This window comes from Phycodurus eques, chromosome 14 (genome assembly GCF_024500275.1).
Source record: "Phycodurus eques isolate BA_2022a chromosome 14, UOR_Pequ_1.1, whole genome shotgun sequence".
Lineage (NCBI taxonomy): Eukaryota > Metazoa > Chordata > Actinopteri > Syngnathiformes > Syngnathidae > Phycodurus > Phycodurus eques.
The window spans coordinates 21,405,280-21,428,353 of NC_084538.1; the positions used below are offsets into that span (position 1 = coordinate 21,405,280).

Sequence of the window (23,074 nt, forward strand, 5' to 3'; positions counted from 1 at the left end):
GTTGATATTAATATCTGTTTAAATAGTTGATCATTTATATATGTTTATTCTCTCATTTGCATGGTTGTGTTACATGATTGCTGTCCTGCAAACTGACTGTGAAGTACGGTGCCAGTCGGACAAGCTAACAAGCCTTAGTTGAAACTTTCAACTGCATGAGCATATTTCAATTATAGTCTTTTTTCATTTTCTGTGAAAACACAGGTCATATAATTTCCTGCAGTGAGTACTCTTTTTTTTTTTAAAAATTTCTTTGTAGTGATTTTGTCTTGGGCTGGTATTGTGATTTAAGTGAAATTAGATTAAAGACCCTGTACAGCGAATTCGTCCATTCATCCATTTTCTGAGCCGGTTATCCTCATAAAGGTCACGGGCGTGCTGCAGCCTATCGCAGCTATCATCGGGCAGGAGGCGGGGGTACACCCTGAACTGGTTGCCAGCCAGTCGCAGGGCACATATAAACAAACAACCATTCGCACTCACATTCACACCTACGGGCACTTTAGAGTCTTCAATCAACATACCACGCATGTTTTTGGAATGTGGGAGGAAACATGCAAACTCCACACAGCCGGGGCCGGGGATTGAACCCCGGACCTCAGAAATGTGAGGCAGACACTCTAACCAGTCGTGCACCGTGCCGCTGCAAATTCAGAGAATTGTTTCTAAATAAATTATGGATGTTTTAAAATAATTGCTGGAAACCTGTGCAGACCGAGATGTCTGACGATAGTTTTCCTGATGTTTTGGGGGTGTGGCTCGAACTTGGACTAATAAACTTGGGCCCCAGCATGAGTTGCCCCTCCCCAACTGTATAAAAACTCGATCACCTTCGTTTGCATCAGTGGTAAAACAACTGCAATTCCAAGATACTTCCGCCCGCCGCACACCAGAGCGATGCGACTGAAAGCGACTGAGTTGGACCATCGTAAAACAATAACAAATAATATACATAACAAAGAATGATATAGAAGAAGAGCCGAAAACTTCCAAAAAAAATAAAAGCTTTATGTAAGAAAGCTGTATTTAAGAGACTATATCGGCAGTCCAACTTAAGGTACGGTTTCTTGCCAGTTGACTCGCACGCACTAAACCCGCTCTGAGTAATATGCTGCAACAGGCTCGCATATGAGGCAATGAAGACATCAAAACTGCTTTGACACATGGAGCCCAAACACTCTGCATTAAAAGACAGGCCTTTAGAGTTTTTTTTTAAAAGATTAGGTTGATGCTGGTCCCAAAATGGGACCAGCATCAAAAGAGGAAAAAAAAACAAAAAAAAAACGCAGGGCTCCCAGTAATTAGAACAACTACATTCAGCGTAATGGTGAGTTTTAAGATTTTATTCGGCAAACACAGGCAATTGCCAAACCTTTTAAATAAAAACAATTAAAGTATTCTTCGTTTTTTTTTGCAATTATTAGTGTTTGAGTCCTAATTCGCATGCCTAAGAACAAAATGCTTAATCTATCAAGCTTGTTTTGAGTGCTCCCTGCTCCCTTCTCATGCACTCAACTTTTCCATCTTCTTACAGCCCATGTGCAGAATTGATTCAGGAAGAGGGTAGTAGTAAAAGTTGCCTGTTTCAGCAGTCATATCTAATCAATCACTAAAACACCCCTCTACCAGCTGGAGAACATATACAAAGTGATGGGTTGCATGTTCCAAGCAGATGAGGAGAGGCTCATCCATGCTTTTGCTTTTATCTCCAGTAGACATGACAATTGTAATGGTCTTCTGACTGGACACTGGACCAAAAGAACAATAAACAGCTGCAGCTCACTTAGAACGCTGCAGCTCGGGCTCTGACCAGAACAAAGAGGTCAAGAACATATTACTCCAATACTAAAGTCTCTACATTGGCTACCCGTCAGCTTTAGAATTGACTTTAAAGTTCTGTGGTGCTATACACAAATGGAATAAACAGCCAACAAAAAGTCAGCCCTAAGTGTAAATGTTGTTAAATCCAGATTAAAAACAATAATTTTTTTTCTCATGCTTATGATTGAGCATTTTAGAGCATTTTCATCTTTTTTGTTTGTTTGTTTTTTTGCTATTTTTATCTCTCTTGCACTGTAAATTCTTTTGTGTGTAATGTTTTTTCATTTTTCTGGTATTTCTAAATGACTTTTGCTCTATGTTTATGCAATGTTTGTGGATAAAATATGCTATATAAATAAATTTGCCTTGCCTTGCATCATTGTCTGATTAGTCCATGTGCATTTTAGTTGCGGTTTTCTGTTTAGCCAACGCACACCAGGATTTGATAAAGCTCCAACAATAGTCATATAAGCAATAGTCTAATTTGCAGACGGGTAGCCAAGCTACCATATTAAGTTACTGGTTATGCGCAGCTGTAATTATCTGCTTGAGCATTCGGGAACTCGCTGTTTTTGTAAACCCTCCCTCTTCATGCACACTACTGGCATCTGTAGTTAAATGGCAACTGTCTTTTCAGTGAAATGAAATCTATAACGAAAAACACCATACAAGTTGAACAATTTTGCCCATGTTGGGATTGCAAGCACTGTAACTAAATGGCAAATGGGATTTTACTAGCAGGGCCCTTTCTGAACTTGAAGGTACTTGAAGCCCTGTCAACACTGCCTCCTCATTCACCTTCTGAAGATGCAAAGGGCAGGGGGCTTGCTGTCTGTTTGTTAACATTATACATCATGGGTCCTGGTAACTTGGTAGAGAACAACAAAATGAGGAAAGTATTCATTCTGGATGCCATGGACAGTTAATTGATGACATAGTAACTCAAACCCCAAATCTAATTCGTGTCTATGCCTTTATCAGTATACTGACCACAATTTAATGGCGGCAATCAAAATACATCTTTGTGCTTGGAGTAGGTAATAATTCTTTCATTCCAATCTAATTTTTCTAATTATTTACTGCTTCATACTGTATTAACTAGTTTCCCCTCTGTAGACATGATATTGTCTGTCAAAACATAACAGTCCGTTTTATTTTTGTTTTGTTTTTTTGTTCTTTTGACTTTGTGCAGGTCTACTTTTGGACACTACATACACTGTGCACCGACATGGTGAAAATAACCACACGTACCTCTACACTATCTATAAAACTCAGTGTTATATTCGGTGTACTTAAAATCAGGAGCAAAATAAAAAGAAGGTTTCCAATATTTTTGGGATGAGGTGAAAAAAAGTTATATGAAAAACACATTTGCAGAACTTACCCCCCACCCTTCCAATCTGCAGCCACACCTTAAGTTCTTTTGGTCTTTGCAGCAAATGTAAAATTCACACAGTGGAGAAAGCAACACAGGACAATAGTGAGGAAGTGAGAAAGGTGAGAGGAGGATGAGGAGGAGCTGTTTGGCTGGCTAACAATCCTCTTAGCCTGGTTATGTCATGAGACCAAGCTAATCCCACCTTCACTGACTGACCAACACGCACGCACGCACAGACAACACACACACACACACACACACACACACACACACACCAGCTGACTCGCAGGCAGACTGACCAACACTGTTACACAGAAACGTGGTAACCTGCTAATCATCATGTGTAAAGGAAGCGTTTCGTCCAAAGCAAAAAGAATGAGTAACAGGGACCAAAATAGCTGTTAGTTTGATAGCAGCGTCCCTTTTTACAGCCTGACTCTAAAGGAACGACAAATAAAGTGTGGTTGGAAAAATGGTGGTTTATTGAGCGACAATAGTTTTGTCCTTCAGACTATGGTTAAAGTTGTGTGCGTACTTGTATATGCTGGAAGTACTGTACGTATTATAACCATTTGGTCAGTGGTTGCATGGTGCATGTCTTACACTGTTGTTAGTGCTCTCTGTTGCTTCTGCTGTCCAAGTTGTGTCCAAAGCCCGCTGACTCCCTGTATAAAGAAACATAGACATTGACATTAGTTAGCCGCGTTGCCTATTGCCATGCATTTTCTTTCTCGATTGGAGTCATCTGAGTCGCGGATGACCTAGAGTTTATCTCAGCTAACTTCAGGGTTGGGGAGTATACCCTGGACTGCTTGCCAGCCAATTGCAGGGCAAAAAAAAAAAACAACATAGTTTAAAAAAAAATAGGATGCAGAGAAATCATCATCTTACAACAGACAAGTACACAGATAGAAGCCAGAAGTGCAGTGATTTAGAGCACATGCTTGATGTATTTCATCAGCAAAATCAAATAATCCTTAACTGTTGGTACACTATGCTGATAATAAATTGCAATTTTATCTCATGATACACTTTAAAGACAAAGTCCATCAATTAATTAATAAATCATTGGATGATGCTTAACTAATTACTAATTAGTATTATTATTTCATGCTCCAGTTGATGTGGAATAACTCAAATAGAGTCCTGACCTCAAACCCTTTCTCACATTTGGGCTGAAAATTGGGACCCAACCGATTCGTCAGCCGGCCAAGTATTTGCCCTTTTCAATTTGGCAAAAACTGGTCGATTTCTGCACTTTTTTTTTAATATACACGTTACAACATAAGACAAAGATAATGACATTATTAAAAAAGACAAAAAACAGCAAAAAACTGCGACAAAAGCTCAACTATTTTGCCAATTTCCGTATTTGTTGTAAAGTCAAACAAATACTCAAGGACAAAGTATTGTAAAACACTCAAATGTTCTGCCATTAATACATATCTTTGTTGTTGTAAGCGACAAGGGACTAGAAAAGACGTTATTTTATTCATTATATATTTTTAAATTAATAGGCTGATTGATCGGTTATTGGAATGTTATCCTGCCAAATATCAGAATCGGCATCGACCTGAAAGCAATCCATATTGGTCAGGCCCGAGTGAAAATCCCACTTAGTAGCCTTGGAGCTTATTTTATGGTTGAATGCACAAATGTTCCCACATCTGACTTTCAGTTTCAGGGAATTTTGACACTTGATTGTAATGCTCTGGAACATTCCTGTACCTTTTTTGAACCTGGAAAAAGTAGAAAAATTCACATCAGATCCCAATATCCCAGTCATTTGTGTGTTTATTTGGGTTGTAGCAGTATCAATTAATGATACGTTCCGAATTATATGAGCTACTTCCATTAATTACAATAAATCAAGGCACAGAATAAAGTCATCAATATTTCTGAAGCAGACCTATCCTCCCATTCAGGCTTGCACCATGCATGTTACATAATTCTAATCATCTTATCAGGCTAATTACTGGCTGAGTCCCTGACCTCACCTCTAAACCTTATAAACACCACTCCCTGTGTACTTTTCTTGTTGTGATACAGTATAATGTTGCCTTTAAAAACATGAACAATAATAACTACCATACAAATCAAGTACAACAGCTAAATTAACTGTTGTTTTCTCACATTGATTAAATATCATATCACATATGGTATGCATGGCCAATGCATACTACGTGAGCTGTACCTTGTGGCAAGGAGGGACAGTGTCGCAGGTAGAAACTGACCTCTGGCCTCCTTGCACCCCACTGCTGAAGGAGGTCCAGGAGTAGCAACTGCTGAGGGAGAACTCGCTCTGGCAGAAGACAGAAGGAAAACCAATTTGTCAGTAGGGATGGGAATTGTCAGAGTTAGGTTCTCATTGTAAGTCGGATTTGTTTCTAGTGAGGGTTGGACTCCGATTTGTTTCTAGTGAGGGTTGGACTCCGCCAAGGCTGCCCTTTGTTAATTACCTTCATGGACAGAATTTCTAGGCGCAGCCAAGGTGTTGAGGAGGTCCAATTTGCTGACATCAGTATTATGTTTCTGCTTTTTGCGGATGATATGGTTCTGATGGCTTCATCAAACTGCGATCTTCAGCTGTCACTGCAGTGGTTCACAGCCGAACGTGAAACGGCTGGGATGAAAATCACCCCCAAATCTGAGACCAGGGTGGAGTGCCCTCTCCAGGTCGGGGATGAGGTCTTGCCCCAAGTGGAGGAGTTCAAGTATCTTGGGGTCTTGTTCACAAGTGAGGGAAGAATGGAGCGGGAGATCGACAGGCGGATTGGTGCAGCGTCTGCAGTGGTGCGGACTCTGTGTCTGTCTGTCGTGGTGAAGAAGGAGCTGAGCCAAAAGGCAAAGCTCTCAATTTACCGGTCGATATACGTTCCTACCCTCACCTATGGTGAAGAGCTGTCGGTCATGACCGAAAGAACATCAGACTAAAAGAAGATCGTGGATACAAGTGGCTGAAATGAGTTTCCGCCGCAGGGTGTCTGGGCTCTCCCTTAGAAATAGGGTGGAAAGCTCAGTCATCCGGGAAGGGCTCAGAGTCGAGTCGCGGCTCCTCCGCATTGAGAGGAGCCAGATGCCCCCCGGACGCCTCCCTGTTGAGGTGTTCTGGGCACGTCCCACCAGGAGGAGTCCCAGGAAACAACCCTGGACACGCTGGAGAGACTACGTATGTTTCCTGGCGGGCCCAGGAACGCCTCGGGATCTCAATGGAAGAGCTGGATGAAGGGGCTTGGGAGAGGGAAGTCTGGATTTCCTGACTTAAATTGCAGCCCCCACGACCCGACCTCCAACAAGCGTAGTAAATGGATGGATGGGAATTGATCAGAATTTAGCAATGCCGTTTTTATTATCGATATTGCTTACTGATCCGATTCTTTACCAATGTTCATTGTGTGAGGGTATTAAATAATACAAATGATATCTGATATATTTCTATCTTTACATGATATGATAAGACAGATGTTCCTGCATAGTGCTGTGCCATATGGACTAAATTTTACAACCCGATATTGGTAATTTTATATCACAATAATGATATATACCCCAATATAGTACTTTTCATTAAAATTACATGAAATTAATGGCAAATTTATCTTCTCTTTTCTCCATTTATTTATAAAACATATTTTTAATACAACAATTAAATGGAGAAAAGATAAATACAAATAAAATAAAACACCTATATCCAGTGGAAAAATTCCTTTCAAAATATCTGGGATTACAATCAGTTTTCAAGGAATGTAGAGTGTTGTTGTGTACATTGTAATGCAGTGTAAAGTATAATTTTGTTTACATCCATGCTCCTTGAGTAAATGAGTATTTGCGGGGGGGGGGGGGGGGGGGGGGGGGGGGGGTTTGTAGTGTTGCTGCAGTAACAGTACATTCACCTTAATTCATTTTCAAACAATGTTAGTGTAGCGCTCTAAAGTCACTCCTCCCACACAAAAACAGGGGACCTATTTCTTGAATGGCATAAATCTGTTGCGATGGGCGGCACAATTGTGTCAGGTCAGAGGCGGGTTAGACCAGTGTTGGTAATTTCGGAGACAAAGGCGGCCTGGCGGATCTGATAGTGGGTACGCTGGGTCAATGTGGGTGTGTTTACAGCCAACTTCATTCGCCACCAATCAAAGCGGCTCCTTTCATTCCCTTTATATGTGGCACAATGACAGTCTCGATGGAGACATCTCTGTGCGTAAGAGGACGATGCGTGATTGCAGCGATCCGTGCTTGCCAGGAGCAGTGTCACTGCTCTTGGTTGGTGTGGCCACAGACAATCTGAATGGGTACCTTTATTAAATACAGAATGAGCTGGTATTATCTGCTGGTGACTTAAATATGTCAGCGCTGGTCAGTATCTGTCTTCAGTGCCTCGACTGTATTCACCAAAATCGTATTACACCAGCGGTCTACATTGCGCCAGAAGTTAGACGTGGTCTCGGCAATTCAGATTGACTTTCTGACACCAAATTGTCCCTCCACAGGCGCCTATTCAAGGACATACCCTCACTGCGCCGAGCGGCCAGCTTGGCTCAGACTGGTCTGCCAAATTGGCAAACACAGTCAGCAAGCTTTGCAAAAAAATCTGGATACGCCAGATTTTGTGGCCCGCCGCAGATTCGCTGTTTACGCAAATACAATCCAAGAACTCATTCTATCTTGGAGATCATGTGTGACGATGGTCATCCGGCGCAGACCTTCCCGTGGCTCGAACGCATGTTACCACCGTACCTCTTGTTGAGAGTTGAGTGTGCTAACCAGTAGGCTACGAGTCCCAGCTGTTAACCCACTGGCCAGTGCTACTCTAAAGGCTTTCAAGTAGTTGTCACGTACGTGGTTAGGGCGAAGGCGAGGAACGCAAGGCAAGAACATGGTGGACCCAATTGCAGGGAAGCAGGGAGGCAAAGCAGCAGTGCAGGACTCTCAAAATAATAATATTTAATCTTCAAAAAAAAGGGAAACAAGGATATTTGATAAAGCAAAACTGAACGAAGTCCCACAACAGATAAAAACCAAACCAAAGTAACAAAGAAACACTTGAATATCTAAAACTGGAAACAAACTATGACCTGTGAGTAAGACGTGGAATAGATAGGGAAAATGACACCTGACAATGACATACCACAATGATAAAGACAACTGGCGACTATGACATGGCAAAGACATGAGACATCGACAATGAACCGACAAGAACTGAAAGAAACCACGGAACTAAATACAAACAAATTGACGAGACAACGAGGAACACCTGGACAAGACACGAGTGGCTGGAGAGAACTGATTGGTCGACACAAAGTAGACGGGAACAGGTGGACACGACAACCTAATGAGCACACGACAAACATGGAACACAGGAAAATATGGAACAAAACACAGACCATGACAGTAGTAAGGTTTGGCTAACATAATTTTGCACAGCGCGAACTGACATCCATTACATATGCACACTGCACAGACTCTGTTTATTGAACCCAGTTCACGAGTGACCAGCGTAACAGTAACAGTCGCCTCTTTAGCATCTCAAATTACCCAAAAATACTGGTATTAAATTTCCCCATTGTTCCCAATCTTTCAGTCCACACTAGTAGACATCTGCAGCTTTCATCCTACAATCTGAAAAACATGAAAAACATGTTGCTTGAATAGTCTTTTTTAAAATGAGGAATTAAAACACAAACAGGTACCACGGTGGGCGACTGGTTAGCACATCTGTCTCACAGTACTGAGGACCGGGGTTCAAATCCCGGCCTTGCCTGTGTGGAGTTTGCATGCTCTCCCCGTGCTTGGGTGGGTTTAGCCGGCCACTCCGGTTTCCTCCCACATCCCAAAAACATGCACGGTAGGTTAATCGAAGACTCTAAATGGCCCGTAGGTGTAGATGTGAGTGCGAATGGTTGTTTGTTTCTATGTGCCCTACGATTGGCTGGCGACCAGTTCAGGCTGTACTCCCGCCCAAAGACGACCACGACCCTAGTGAGGATAAGCGGTACAGAAAATCGATGGAATGAAAAACACAAACAGGACTTTAATGTGCAAACAAAAACATGGAACACAGTATGACAGGAACAATGGTTAAATGACATTGATAACTTTGCATTCCTAGCAACTCTGGCTGACTACAGTATATACAAAATCCATCCATCCATTCTCAATACCGCTTATCCTGTTCAGGGTCGCAACTTCGGGTGAAAGGCGGACTACACCCTGCACTGGTCGACAGTCAGTCGCAGGGCACCTATAGACACGGACAACCACTCACATTCACACCTGAGTGGGAACCCACGCTGCCTGCACTGAAGTCAGGCGAATGCACCACTCGACCATCTGTGACTTATTGAAATAATGTTTTATCTTATCTAGTATTACATTACAAAATACAATTCCATGACAATTTGATTGCACAGTTTTAACTGATACAAATAATAATTTTCCTACCAAAGAACACTATTAATGGTTGCCGCACCGAATCGGTCGCCACATACGACTTTTTTACCCCAACATATGAAGCCTCATATTTACAGTGTTCAGATGGGTTTTGTCCTGGAAGTCCCGAACAAAACCTGGCACTATTGAATGAAAATTAACTTTCGTTCAAAAATCATTCACAGATGCCAGAATGAGCGGGTTCTCAATAACATTCATCAGATAGAAATGAACTAAATATTGTTCATGTTTGCCCAAAATATGAACTTGCGTTCATTGAACTCGTTCAGGTTTGATAGTGAAAATGCCAATTATTTGTTGGAGACGACATGGTGGAGGACTGGTAAGCACATCTGCCTCACAGTTCTGAGGACCAGGGTTAAAATCTGGCCTCGCCTGCTTGTAGTTTGCATGTTCTCCCATGCCATTAAAGAAAGAAAGAAAATACTACCTGTAAGCACTATATTATTGTAGCCAATCACACCATCAAAGCTTACAGCAGGACCATGACCAATGGCTTATGACATCAACACATAGAAGCAAACCCATCAACCAGGAGGCTGCACTGTAGCCTTGAGACATGACCTCTTGTCACAACAGTAGTTTATTGTTTCCATTTATTCTCCAGTGCTTGGTCAACCTTTAAAAACATTAGCGTTTTAGAACCTTTTATAGCCTTACCGCTCAGTCACACGCACTCTGTGATGTGACGTGATGTGGATCACTGCTCTCACACTTTGGATTGAATGAATGTAGGCCACGGTGGTTCCCAGTATCTCCATGTGATGGACTGGTCTATTTAGTTTTACAAGGCATAAAAGGAGGTTATGTTTTCATGGACGTGCCTTTGTGTGTAGCCTCCTGTCGACACTACAGTACTGTATATATCAACCCAGAGTAATTATGGGTTGGGATTCTTCCAAAGATGCCCCATTAAATGTTTTTTTTTTTAAATTACATAATGAGCATGATCCTTGTATCTCTGCCAAATCTTCCATTTGAATTTTTTTTTAAATTGCAACAAATGAAACGTGAAATGGAAATCATTTTTGTGCTTTTTACATTTTGTTCCATCTATCCATTTTCTGAGCCGTTTATCCTCACTAGGGTCGCGGGCTTGCTGGAGCCTATCCCAGCTATCACCGGGCAGGAGGCAGGGTACACCCTGAACTGGTTGCCAGCCAATCGCAGGGCACACATAAACAAACAACCATTCACACTCATGTTCAAACCTACGGCCAATTTTATTTGACGTTCATGCTCTGATTTAAAAAAACAAATCAGAAGTTACTCACTAGTTACTCAGTACTTGAGTAATTTTTTCTCAATGAGTACTTTATTACTCTTATTTGGAGGAGTACTTTTACTTGAGTCATATTATTCTAAAGTAACAGTACTCTTACTTGAGTACAATATTTGGCTACTCTACCCACCTCTGTTTATTAGCATCATACTGTATAATGCAAGTTTTAATAGTAAATGGTTTGATTGTGGCCATTGTTACATTTTATGTATGTACTGTTCACATGTATACAGATATGTAGCTAGCATTGTAGCACAATCATACAACTGTTACTTCACAAGACATGGCAGACTAGCAGTGTAAGTGAGGCATTTTGTTGTTCCTGCGTGGTGGGAACAGGTTCTTGTATAAGGCTGGTTGCTCCAGGTTATTTTTGAAAATTGAGGTTGACATATCTGCAGAAATTAGGGAGAACTGTGCTTGCACAAGGGAAAAGGTTTTTTTTCATTAAGGCCTACGTTGTAAAATGTGGTGAAAAAGTAACACTTGCGTATGATTTGTGTATGACAAGTTGCAATGCGGCGGCACGGTGGACGACTGGTTAGGGCGTCAGCCTCACAGTTCTGAGGACCCGGGTTCAAACCCCGGCCCCGACTGTGTGGAGTTTGCATGTTCTCCCCGTGCCTGCGTGGGTTTTCTCCGGGCACTCCGGTTTCCTCCCACATCCCAAAAACATGCATAAATTGGAGACTCTAATTTGCCCGTAGGTGTGACTGTGAGTGCAAATGGTTGTCTGTTTGTATGTGCCCTGCGATTGGCTGGCAACCAGTTCAGGGTGTACCCCGCCTCCTGCCCGATGACAGCTGGGATAGGCTCCAGCACGCACGCGACCCTAGTGAGGAGAAGCGGCTCAGAAAATGGATGGATGGCCTCCAAATGCCTCCAAAAAGACAAAATAAAAGAAGACATGCAACACACATATATTCCCGAATGCTGACACTGGAGCAACAGCCAATGAAATGTATGATATTGTTTTTAACTTAAAACCTGTATAATGATTAGGACTTACTGTACCTGTACAGTAAAGGTATTTGAAATCCTATCATATTGTACAACTGCAAATCAGAGAAATACAAACATTCCAATTATTTTGCTGGATCACAACACACTTCTAAGTATTCTTCTTGGTTGGTGAATGTGACATTGTTCTTGAAATGTTTGTAAGTGGCACTTAAAAAACAAATTTGTTCTTATGCTGGTAGTGTCGTAAAGCATTAGATTTTTCTGGACTTTTTCAGTAAATATTGGTGAACATGCATCGCTCCTATAATTGTGTAAATATATACATACACTATATTCTTCGACAAATATAATTTGTTTGTTGGACCAAGAACAGACTCACCATGACCATTCCATTTTTCAGCTAAGTGACACTCCCCCTCGCCTGCCTCTTTGCAGTATTCCACCACATCTAAAACTCTGGTTGCAGGTGTAACCGGGACCTCAGTCAGCATCTGTTGGGTGTCGTTGAGGTAAACTGTAAGGATCACCTGTAACCATAGAAACAAGGACAGGCTGTTATTTGTCTTGAACCCTGATCTCCCGGTCCCTAAAACAGGTATTTTCAGATGAGCTAATGACACCTAGTATTTGTGAATATTTAATATTGATATTATTAACATTACTATTCAATAGTGCTGCAATACAGTACGCAAGGTGACTGATGGGTTCTTCTCAGATGAACTCAGAGTCACACTTTTTTTTAGTACTGCTTTTTTCTCCCACCCACATATATTGTCCATTTTTACATTTCCCACACCACAACAGCCACCCACCTGATTACGATAATCTCAAATTATTCTACACGCCTATCCAGAGCATGTGATCTGGTTGCATGCAGACAGGCTGAACAGGGGTACATTCTCTAAATCTTGGATTACGTACACAAACACCAATCCACATACACACATATGCACACACCCAAATCCAAAAGGGAACATCATTCACCAAAAAGCTTCATAAGGGAGCTAATGTTTCATGTTAACATTTTTAACTGGAAATGAAGAACACATGCTGTCTCACTAGTCCCTGAATTTAAAAATGTTAAGCAAATCTGTAACCAATTTTTGCTGACTAAAAGCATTCAAGTACAAGAGGCATCAGATAAAAGATTTCCAGTGTAAAATTCCTGACAATTGAAATATTAAATTGCAGTGGATGCAGAACCAATGGTCAGGGGCAAACCTGTATGTACAAATCTAACAAAGCAGATAACCCTCTTTTCCAGCACCCCTGAATAGACCTTACCAGAGAGGCTGAGGAATGTGATCCCCCTGTAGTTGGAACACACCCTCCGGTCCCCTGTCTTAAAAAGGGGGACCACCATCCCAGTCTGCCCTACAACATCCAGACCCTTGAGGAACTCCGGCCGAATCTCATCCACCCCCGGGGCCTTGCCACCGAGGAGCTTTTTAACCACCTCGGTGACCTCAACCCCAGAGGTAGGAGATCCCGCCTCAGAAAACTCAGACTCTGCTCCCTCATGGGAAGGTGTGTCGGTGAAATTGAAGAGGTCTTTGAAGTATTCTCCCCACCGGCTCACAATGTCCCGAGTTGAGGTCAGCAGCGCCCCATCCCCACTATACACAGTGTTGATGGTGCACTGCTTCCCCATCCTGAGACGCCGGATGGTGGACCAGAGTCTCCTCGAAGCCGTCCGGAAGTCTTTCTCCATGGCTTCACCAAACTCCTCCCATGCCCGAGTTTTTGCTTCAGCGACCACCAAAGCTGCATTCCGCTTGGCCAGCCAGTACTCATCACCTGCCTCAGGATTCCTACAGGCCAAAAAGGCCCAATAGGACTCCTTCTTCAGCTTGACGGCAGCCCTCACCGTTGGTGTCCACCAACGGGTTCGGGGATTGCCGCCACGACAGGCACCAGCCACCTTGCGGCCACAGCTCCGGTCGGCCGCCTCAGCAATGGACGCACGGAACATGGTCCACTCGGTCTCGATGTCCCCCGCCTCCCCCGGAACATGAGCAAAGTTCTGTCGGAGGTGGGAGTTGAAACTCCTTCTGACAGGGGATTCCACCAGACGTTCTCAGCAGACCCTCCCAATACGATTGGGCCTGCCACGTTGGACCAGCATCTTCCCCCACCATCGGAGCCAACTCACCACCAGGTGACAGCTCCGCCCCTCTCTTCCCCGAGTGTCCAAGACATGCGGCCGCAAGTCCGATGACACGACCACAAAGTCGATCATCGAACTGCGATCTAGGGTGTCCTGGTGCCAAGTGCATGTGTGGACACCCTAATGCTTGAACATGGTGTTCGTTATGGACAATCCGTGATGAGCACAGAACTCCAATAACAGAACACAGCTCGGGTTCTGATCGGGTGTGCCATTCCTCGCAATCACGACCTTCCAGGTCTCACTGTCATTGCCCATGTGAGCATTGAAGTTCCCCAGCAGAACGATGGAGTCCCCAGCAGGAGCGCTCTCCAGCGCCCCCTCCAAGGACTCCAGGAAGGGTGGGTACTCTCAACTGCTGTTTGGTGCATAGGCACAAACAGCAGTCAGGACCCGTCCCCCCACCCGAAGGTGGAGGGAGACTACCCTCTCGTCCACCGGGGTGAACCCCAACGTACAGGCGCCGAGCCTGGGAGTAATAAGTATACCCACACCTGCTCGGCGCCTCTCACCGTGGGGAACTCCAGAGTGGAAGAGAGTCCAACCCCTCTCGAGAAGACTGGTACCAGAGCCCAAGCTGTGCGTGGAGGCGAGTCCGACTATATCTAGTCGGAACTTCTCGACCTCACATACCAGCTCGGGCTCCTTCCCTGCCAGAGAGGTGACATTCCACGCCCCAGGAAACCCACATCTGAAAACCTGAAACAGTTCTGAGGACCTGGGTTCAATCCCCGGCCTCGCCTGTGTGGAGTTTGCATGTTCTCCCCGTGCCTGTGTGGCTTTCCTCCGGGCACTCCGGTTTCCTCCCACATCCCAAAAACATGTATGGTAGATTAATTGACAACTCTAAATTGCCCGTAGGTGTGAATGTGAGTGCAACTGGTTGTTTGTTTGTATGTGCCCTGCGATTGGCTGGCAACCAGTTCAGGGTGTACCCCGCCTCCTGCCCGATGATAGCTGGGATAGGCTCCAGCACGCCCGCGACCCTAGTGAGGAGAAGCGGCTCAGAAAATGGATGGATGGATGGATGGATACTGTAAATATGAACTTGACTCATCAGTGCTGGGCATAGGTACAAAGTGAGGCTGTCCAGACACATGAGCCGTGATTCTGGACAGGAGAGATTACAGAGGACAAATTGATAAACCTGCAGTATTACACACAATCAATGACAAGACGCAGAGGCTACATTGGGAAAAAGAGCTTCATTTGTCTGTGTCACACGCACGCAAACATATACAGTAATCCCAGTTTTTTTGTTTATCACGGAGTTTAAATTCCGGATCCCCCACCAAACAGGTGTACTGTACAGTACACTATGTACATTTTATTCCTTGTAATATGTGTTTTAATGATTTTTTTTTTTTTTTACTGTTTTAATGTTTGTACACTCAAAATCCCACGATATGGCGAATTACGCACCATATGAATATGAAAAAAAAAAAATCTGCAATGCAATGAAACCGCAACAGGCTAACCGTGATATAGCGAGGGAGTCACGTTAGGTGCACATGCACGAAGCACATGCAGACCCTTCTGTTACAGCTGTTGTTACAGGAGACAAAGTTAGCTTAGCAAAGTAGAGAACTGGTCACAACGATGACAACAAAAAATATTACTGCTGTGACTCAATTACATTAATGCACTCTTAAGCTTGATAGGAGCTTGTCATTACTAAGAGTCAAAAACAATGTCATTGTCTTCCTTATCCTATTTTTTTATTTCCAATCTCTTCACTCAACACACACACAAACACACACACTAATAATACATCTCCCGTAACAGATTTGTTGTTGCATGGATCTAGCTGATATTTACGTCCCACAATCCATTGCAGCTGTTGCTTGGAGACCCCTTGTTAAGCTTTTACTCCAGTGGCCTGAGTAGAAACTAATGCAACCATACGACAATAATCATTTGGTTTAATATGAGATTTCAAGGCTGTGCATTTATTGCAAATATAACTGTGCTTCCGACTAGAAAGAGGAAGATGGTTCTTGGAATTAGAACAAATAGCATATACATATCCCCTACTCCTCTTTCCCACCACTGGACCTCAACAATTCATCCATCCATTTTCTGAGCCGCTTCTCCTCACTAGGGTCGCGGGCGTGCTGGAGCCTATCCCAGCTGTCATCGGGCAGGAGGCGGGGTATACCCAGAACTGGTTGCCAGCCAATCGCAGGGCACATACAAACAAACAACCATCCGCACTCACATTCACACCTACGGGCAATTTAGAGTCTCGAATTAATGCATGTTTTTGGGATGTGGGAGGAAACCGGAGCGCCCGGAGAAAACCCACGCAGGCACGGGGAGAACATGCAAACTCCACACAGGCGGGACCGGGGATTGAACCCGGGTCCTCAGAACTGTGAGGCTAAGCAGTCGTCGACCGTGCCGCCCTCAACAATTCTATTAAAACAAATTTTAATGATTAATACAGAAGAAAATGTATATCAAAAATTCGATATCTACAACAAGGTGTGTCAATCTTAAATTCCTCTTTCAATTGTGGTTTTAATTTGATCTGCCACCATATTCCAAAACTAAATCTTTTGCTGTTTTGCATTATGGATTCGGACTATAGATGTCTGATTGATGTCTAAATACCAAGCTTTACACGATCAGGATTTTTGGGGCCGATCAGCGAGTTTAAAAAAAAAACGATCACCAATCCGATCACAAGATGGAGGAATGTGTCTAGTTAAATGATCTGTTCATTTACTGTACATATTTGTGTACTTAATTGCTCAAAAAAATATATTTACAATAAATAATGTATCTTTCTTCATCTATTTATGCCAGTGAGGCATAGTGACAGACAGAACAAGTGAATGGTCTTCTATTTGATGGCAGGAAGTAAATACAGAAATTAATATATCCACTTTTTGTGACATGTTTGTGTCTAAAATATGTTCCTTGGCTCCATAAAGGTTGGAAATCACTGCTCTAGTCAGATCGTGCGGCACGGTGCCCGATGATAACTGGGATAGGCTCCAGCACTCCCGCGACCCTTGTGAGGATAAGCGGCTCAGCAAATGGAAGGATGGATGGATAGTCAGATCGTGTATTCTAATCAGTCAGGTCAAACCAACATTGCAACATGACAGAAATAATGGGTGCTAACTTACTGTAATTAAATTACTTTATTGCAATTAAATTACTTCACCCACACCGAAACTTTAGAGCATGATTCGACAGAACGGCGGCATGTTTACGTACAACCGTCAGTGCCAGCAGTAGCTTGCTAGGCTACACAACGTTGTGTTGCTTGCTTGCGAGCTGAATCCTATTCAAAGCACGTGAACATACCTCAAGAAATCCTTAAACGAACCTCCTGAGCACAGGTGACCACCAACACACGTTTTTCCCCATTTTGTCCTAATAATACAGTCGGCGCGGTCCACTCTTGTTGTCGTTGCCACGGTAACGAGTGGATCCGGTCGCATTTCAGTTGACAAGATAAAGCCCAATGATCGTAAAAAACGGGACGTGGTGGTATCGGAATACAAGATTTTATTGTAGTAGTCTGATATAGTGAAATCCTGAAAGAGCAAATTTGTCTTGTCGTCAGATCCGGGCATTATGTGTTGTCTGACTCAGACGTGTTGTCTGTCCCACACCACTGGCCTTTTTTTTTTTTTTTTTTTTTTTTTTTTTAAAATAACTTCATTGGCCGTCAAATATTTCCAGTACTACGTGACAAGGCTCAAAATAAACTAGCTTTTGGATTCAAATATACTGTGCATGACGGCGACGCGGCGTAACGGTCTTTTGCGTAGCCGATCAATCACGTCATTGATCGGATCGACAAATTATGACATTAAAGCCAATCAGCCGATCAGCATAAAATGCTAATTATCGGCCGATACAGATCAGGCCGATAAAATTGGTGTAAAGTCTAGTAAATATATATACAGACTGTACAATGGGAAAAGTTAAAATAAAATATAAATATTACATTACATCATAGCACATGGTGAATAAAAGGTGCATAAAGGACATGTCAGCAGATGTTCTCGAAAGATGGAGAACTTGCATGAAAAAAAATGTTAATCGCCTGAATGCCAAGACATGAGAAAAACCTCTCTTTCTGAATAAATAAATTTATAAATAAATGTAGAAGCCTGCAGATGACTACAACTGTGATTTATCGTTCTCAAATTTGTAGTGGAACTGTATAAGGATTCAGCCTCATTGATGCCCCCTAAAGACGATCGTCTACGGGATTTTTATGCCACTGAAGCTGCTCATCAATGGGGGGGCTTGTAGGCCCTCCTCCGGGTTTACGTCCGGGGCCACCGCCCCGTCTGCCCCCTTTTTACAACACTGTTTATTTAGTTCCTCCTGTCCCCGAGGGTCTTTTAAATACTTCCCGGAACTCTTCAGGGGGCGGGATGTGCTGACGAATGCCTACTGGTTGACACAGACGTCTGTCATTAGCGTCACATAGTTGTTTACTTATCCCATTCCGCCTCATAAAAACACATTGAGAAGCAAAAATTCTGATCACACATTTTTAAATTTGCATCAAGTCCCCCTTCTGCTTTACCTTTCTGAAGGGTAGCTAGGCTGATTCTATTTTTCTTACTTAAATTACATCTGACATCACATTAAACCAGCGGTCTACCTACTGCGCCGGACTTAGATGTGGACCCAGCAGGCGTATGTTCAGACCAACTTCCTGCCACCAAATTGTCATGCCCCTGGGCACATGTCAAAGGACACACCCTCCCTACACTGAAACACCCAGCTTGACCGTAATGCCAAATTGCCAAAAACACGCACCAAGCCCTGCGCTTGCACAAAAATAAAAGATACGCCGTTTTTGCGCTCCACCACAGTTGTACTGGCTACAAAAACAGAGCCCATATAAACAGTACTTTGGGAAACTGAATGATTTTTCAAAGGAAAGAGCTTGTAACTGATGAAACAATAAAGTATATTTTAGGACTGGTTGATTTATTGTGTGTACGTGTTTCAGGGGTTGGCACAAAGCACAGCAGAACACAATTGAAAGCTTGTGATTTGCATTCCAGACACTCCAGCTTCTATTGCTCACAGCCATTCACACGCATACATGTATACACACAGCCAAGTACCATCTCTGTACGGACCGGATGTCAACACTTAAAACACGAGGCAGCCATCTCAGTGAGAAAAAAATAACTTAAGTCATTTTAGTCACAACTCCACTATGTGTGATTGTGATCTGCGTAAGCGCAGCATAACAATCACAGCAATGTTAGTCCTTAATGAATCAATGCCAGATCATGACTTGTCAACTGTAGGAGGATATCAGATGACATCACGGTCTATTTTTATTAACTGTTTCTGTCCTTAAAATAGTTGAACACAAGAGATGAGATATGGGGTTAGAAGTTTGCGCAAACACATCATGGGGGAATAATGATACAAAACACGTACTCATTTACTTGTAAAAACAAGGAATTGAGTATACACGTTTCAATTTAATTTTGATTTTCACTATGTTTTGTCAAAATTATACATACTGGCTCAAATGGTTAATTTTCATACAATTTGATTGAGTTAATCAATAATGGTAAAGACCTACCCCAGTGAATTTCATTTAAAACTCATTCTCTGCCATTGACGGCTGTTGAATTCAAATATCCATGTTAACATGATGGACTGGCAGTGAAAGAGTTGAAAAGTCTGTTAATTTTACTGATGAGTATTTGATTTATTGACAGTTGTTATCATTCAAAAGGTAATAATTGTTTCTAAGGAGAAAAAAAAAAGTTTGGGGAGGGGGCTGCAGGGCAGGCGTGCCTGATTTTTATTGCACGACATTACACAGCCCCTCCTTGAGCCGTCACCTTGTCGTGGTGGAGGGGTTTGTGTGTCCCAGTGATCCTAGGAGCTAAGTTGTCTGGGGCTTTATGCCCCTGGCAGGGTCACCCATGACAAAGTCTGGGCGTCCCTGCTAAAGCTACTGCCCCCGCGACCCGACCCGGATAAGCGGTAGAAAATGGATGGATGGATGGATGGACATTACACAGGGGCCACACAAACACGGGGTAGGGCCAAACACTGCCAGTCAGAGAGCCTGATGGTCATTATAATGGAGTAAGCCATGGCGAGGCTCTTGGGGCTGGGCCCCTCTGGCCGGATGGTTTGGGAGGGGGCCACCTCACCTTTCTTGGGCCGATGGTGCAACATGAAACATACTGTAAATAGTCCTGTTAAAAACAATAACAATAAAAATTCAATAATAAATGGACTAAGTACCCTGCGATTGGCTGGCGACCAGTACACCAGCAAGTCAACTTTTGAATCGCTGAAAAAAACAAAAGGAAGGTTTTGGAGTGGCCTTGTCAAAGTCCAGAGTTGAATCCGATTGAAATGCATGCTCGAAACCCCTCCATTTTTGCGGAATTCAAACAATTCTGCAAGGAAGTGGGCCAAAATATCTCCACAGTTATAGAACACGCTTGATTTCAGTTGTTGCTGCTGAGGATAGCCCAACCAATTAGGTTTAAGGGGCCATTACGTTTTCACACAAGGCCAGGTAACACGAGGTATTTTTTTGTTTTTGTTTTTTTGCTTCATAAATGAAATCATCATTTCAAAACAGCATTTTAAGTTCACTTGGGTTATAGTTGTCGGATATTTACATTCGTTTGGTGATCTTCAACATTAGAGTGGGGACACTATGCAAAATCTTAGGAATTGTGCAAAGGGGACCAGTACTTTTTCACAGGATTTCGTCTTCAACGCTCCTCTTGCCCAGTTGGAAAATAAACACCATGTAGGGAGGCTCGGATTGTGGATCGTGACCAAGGCAATAAAATCTACAAAACGTTGGACTGGGCTGATGTTGAGAGTTAAGATACTGTTGAATTTTGGAATATGTTTGCCACCTATATGAGGCCAAGGAAAAATGAGATGATAGTGAGGCATCGTTTCAAACAAAGGAAGTCAAGGGAAAATAATAATAAAAAGGAAGCTGGGCCCAACAGAGAGTTTTGATAACTTTGTGAAAGACTTGAAGCTACTTCTAATGGACTATTAGTACAACTTAGATGCAAATTGATGCTATAATAGCAGGAGTGACAGAAAAAAGAGTGCAGGGGAAGCTTTTGGAAGGAAGACTTAACACGGTCCAAAGCGAAAGAGATTCCCCAGCAGGATGAAATGTCACAAAAACGAAATGATTATTGTTATCAAGGAAGATCCACATGTGTCAACGTTACCAGTGTCCACCAGACCAAAGCTTTGTACAATACAAAATACACACAGCCTAGCCCAGCCGGCAACCTATCAACAGAGACAGACAGCAGGTAAACAAACAAACAAACAGCAGCTTTAGATATGGCACCCTCCAACCCCCCCCACAACTCCCACATAAAAAAATAAAATAAAATGCATGGAATCAAGGAAAATGTCCAGCAATCGCCTGTGTTCACACTACTGCAAACCAAACTACTGGGCAGTGTAGTGTGCCACAACTCACCACGTGTCAAGTGTCAAAATTCTTGCTGCATGGTACTCAGGTTGAAGTGGCCGTTCCAACCAGACTCAGCATTTTTCCAGACTGTCATTTTTGGCAAATCTTATGGGTGGTAAACATCAACATTCTGGATCAGTAGGTGGAGTTCAGAATAGACGCCAGCGCAAAGTGCAACATGACCCTGGACAGCTGTAACTCACTAGAGCACCCAGGAGAATAGGGTTGGGAATCTCTGGCACGAGGCAGATTCGATACATATCTCGATGCACGGGTTACGATTCGATTCGAAAATGATACCTTTAAGCGCGGAACAATACGATACGATGATTCGATTTGGTGCAGAAACAATGAAATAGTTAACATTTGTTGATGTAGACGTTAATCATAAAGAACCTTGAGTTCACTTAACTTCACCCAATTCTTTAAAACGACATTCGTCTAACCCTTTTTTCAAACATGTAAAAGACCATTTATCTCTGAGAATTGTTGTTGTTGTAAAAAAAAATAAACAACAAACTATATTATATATCTATATTTTCAAATATCAAATTATTTAAATAGACCACAACAATTTGTTTTGTACAGAAAATAATCTGCACGAACAAACAACCGTTAGCAGCTAAGGGGTGTCTAGCACATGGTGCCGTTCAAGCTAGGACCGCCACTGCACACACGCAATGCTTTTTTTTCCGTTTTGTTTTAACAATCGTACTGCTTACTGAGTGCTAACTGACTTTTTGAGCTTTAAATCGCGATGACTAGCTTAGCTCGACTGCCGATGGGCTTCGGGACATAGCTGGCTGTGTGTCCTCTTGGTAGTTTATTCTTGGAGTCGCAAAGTACCAACAACGGAACGCATAAGTGGACTGAATGGGCTCGAGAAGAAGCATTGGGGCGTTGGGGGCGGTGGTCCGCCGCCCGCGCCCTCACTTTGGGACTAATCGAGGCGCGGGGTGATACAGTTGTATCTCTCAGCTTTACGAACGGATATCCGGTCGCGTTGGTTTATCGTTCCCAACACTACAGGAGAGCGAAAGCTCTCAAACAGCATCCAGTGCTCATACTCGAAGCACAAATTGATACCAGTTGCTGCAGTTAATCTACCACTTAACTACAGCGGCGCTGAAACAGAAACAAAGATAGAAATTAAGGACATTGCTCAGGAAAACCTACTCAGCGTTACTACAGCCGAAGCTTGAGGCCTAATTGCGCGGCTCGATTCCCTGCAGGATGGTGCCAAAATAATCGAGGTGCGTGCTGCCGATAATACCACACTGTAGCAAGAAGAACCAATAGGGCTGGATGTTTTTCCAGAACTAACACACACTACAAGGATTTCGCCAGGCAAATACATGATCAAAATTGATGCAGACACCAAGGGCATCGGGCATGCAGTTCGCAGAAACTAGAAGCGCTCAGAGAAAACATCATTTTGAAATTAGCTGAGATGGAGGAGGGAGGCTACATTAGCAAGGTAGACCAGCCCACAGAGAGGCTCGGCTTTATGGTGGTTGTCACACACAAGGACAAGATCAGACC

General features: G+C 43.0%; 1 protein-coding gene across 7 annotated transcripts in view; it reads right to left on the reverse strand.

Moving 5' to 3' along the window:
- Positions 1-23,074, reverse strand: part of LOC133412763 (apoptosis-stimulating of p53 protein 1-like) — a 68,786-nt gene that overhangs the window by 43,656 nt on the left and 2,056 nt on the right. For 5 of the 7 annotated variants that reach the window (XM_061696376.1, XM_061696377.1, XM_061696379.1 and 2 more), the window contains exons 2-4: positions 12,271-12,418; positions 5,394-5,501; positions 3,803-3,864 (exon numbers count right to left, since the gene is read on the reverse strand). In XM_061696376.1, the coding sequence (XP_061552360.1) occupies positions 3,803-3,864; positions 5,394-5,501; positions 12,271-12,418 (318 nt within the window). Of the gene's footprint in view, positions 1-3,205; positions 3,408-3,802; positions 3,865-5,393; positions 5,502-12,270; positions 12,419-23,074 lie in introns of those variants that run through there. The other 2 variants (XM_061696378.1, XM_061696382.1) reach the window with 2 other exon arrangements.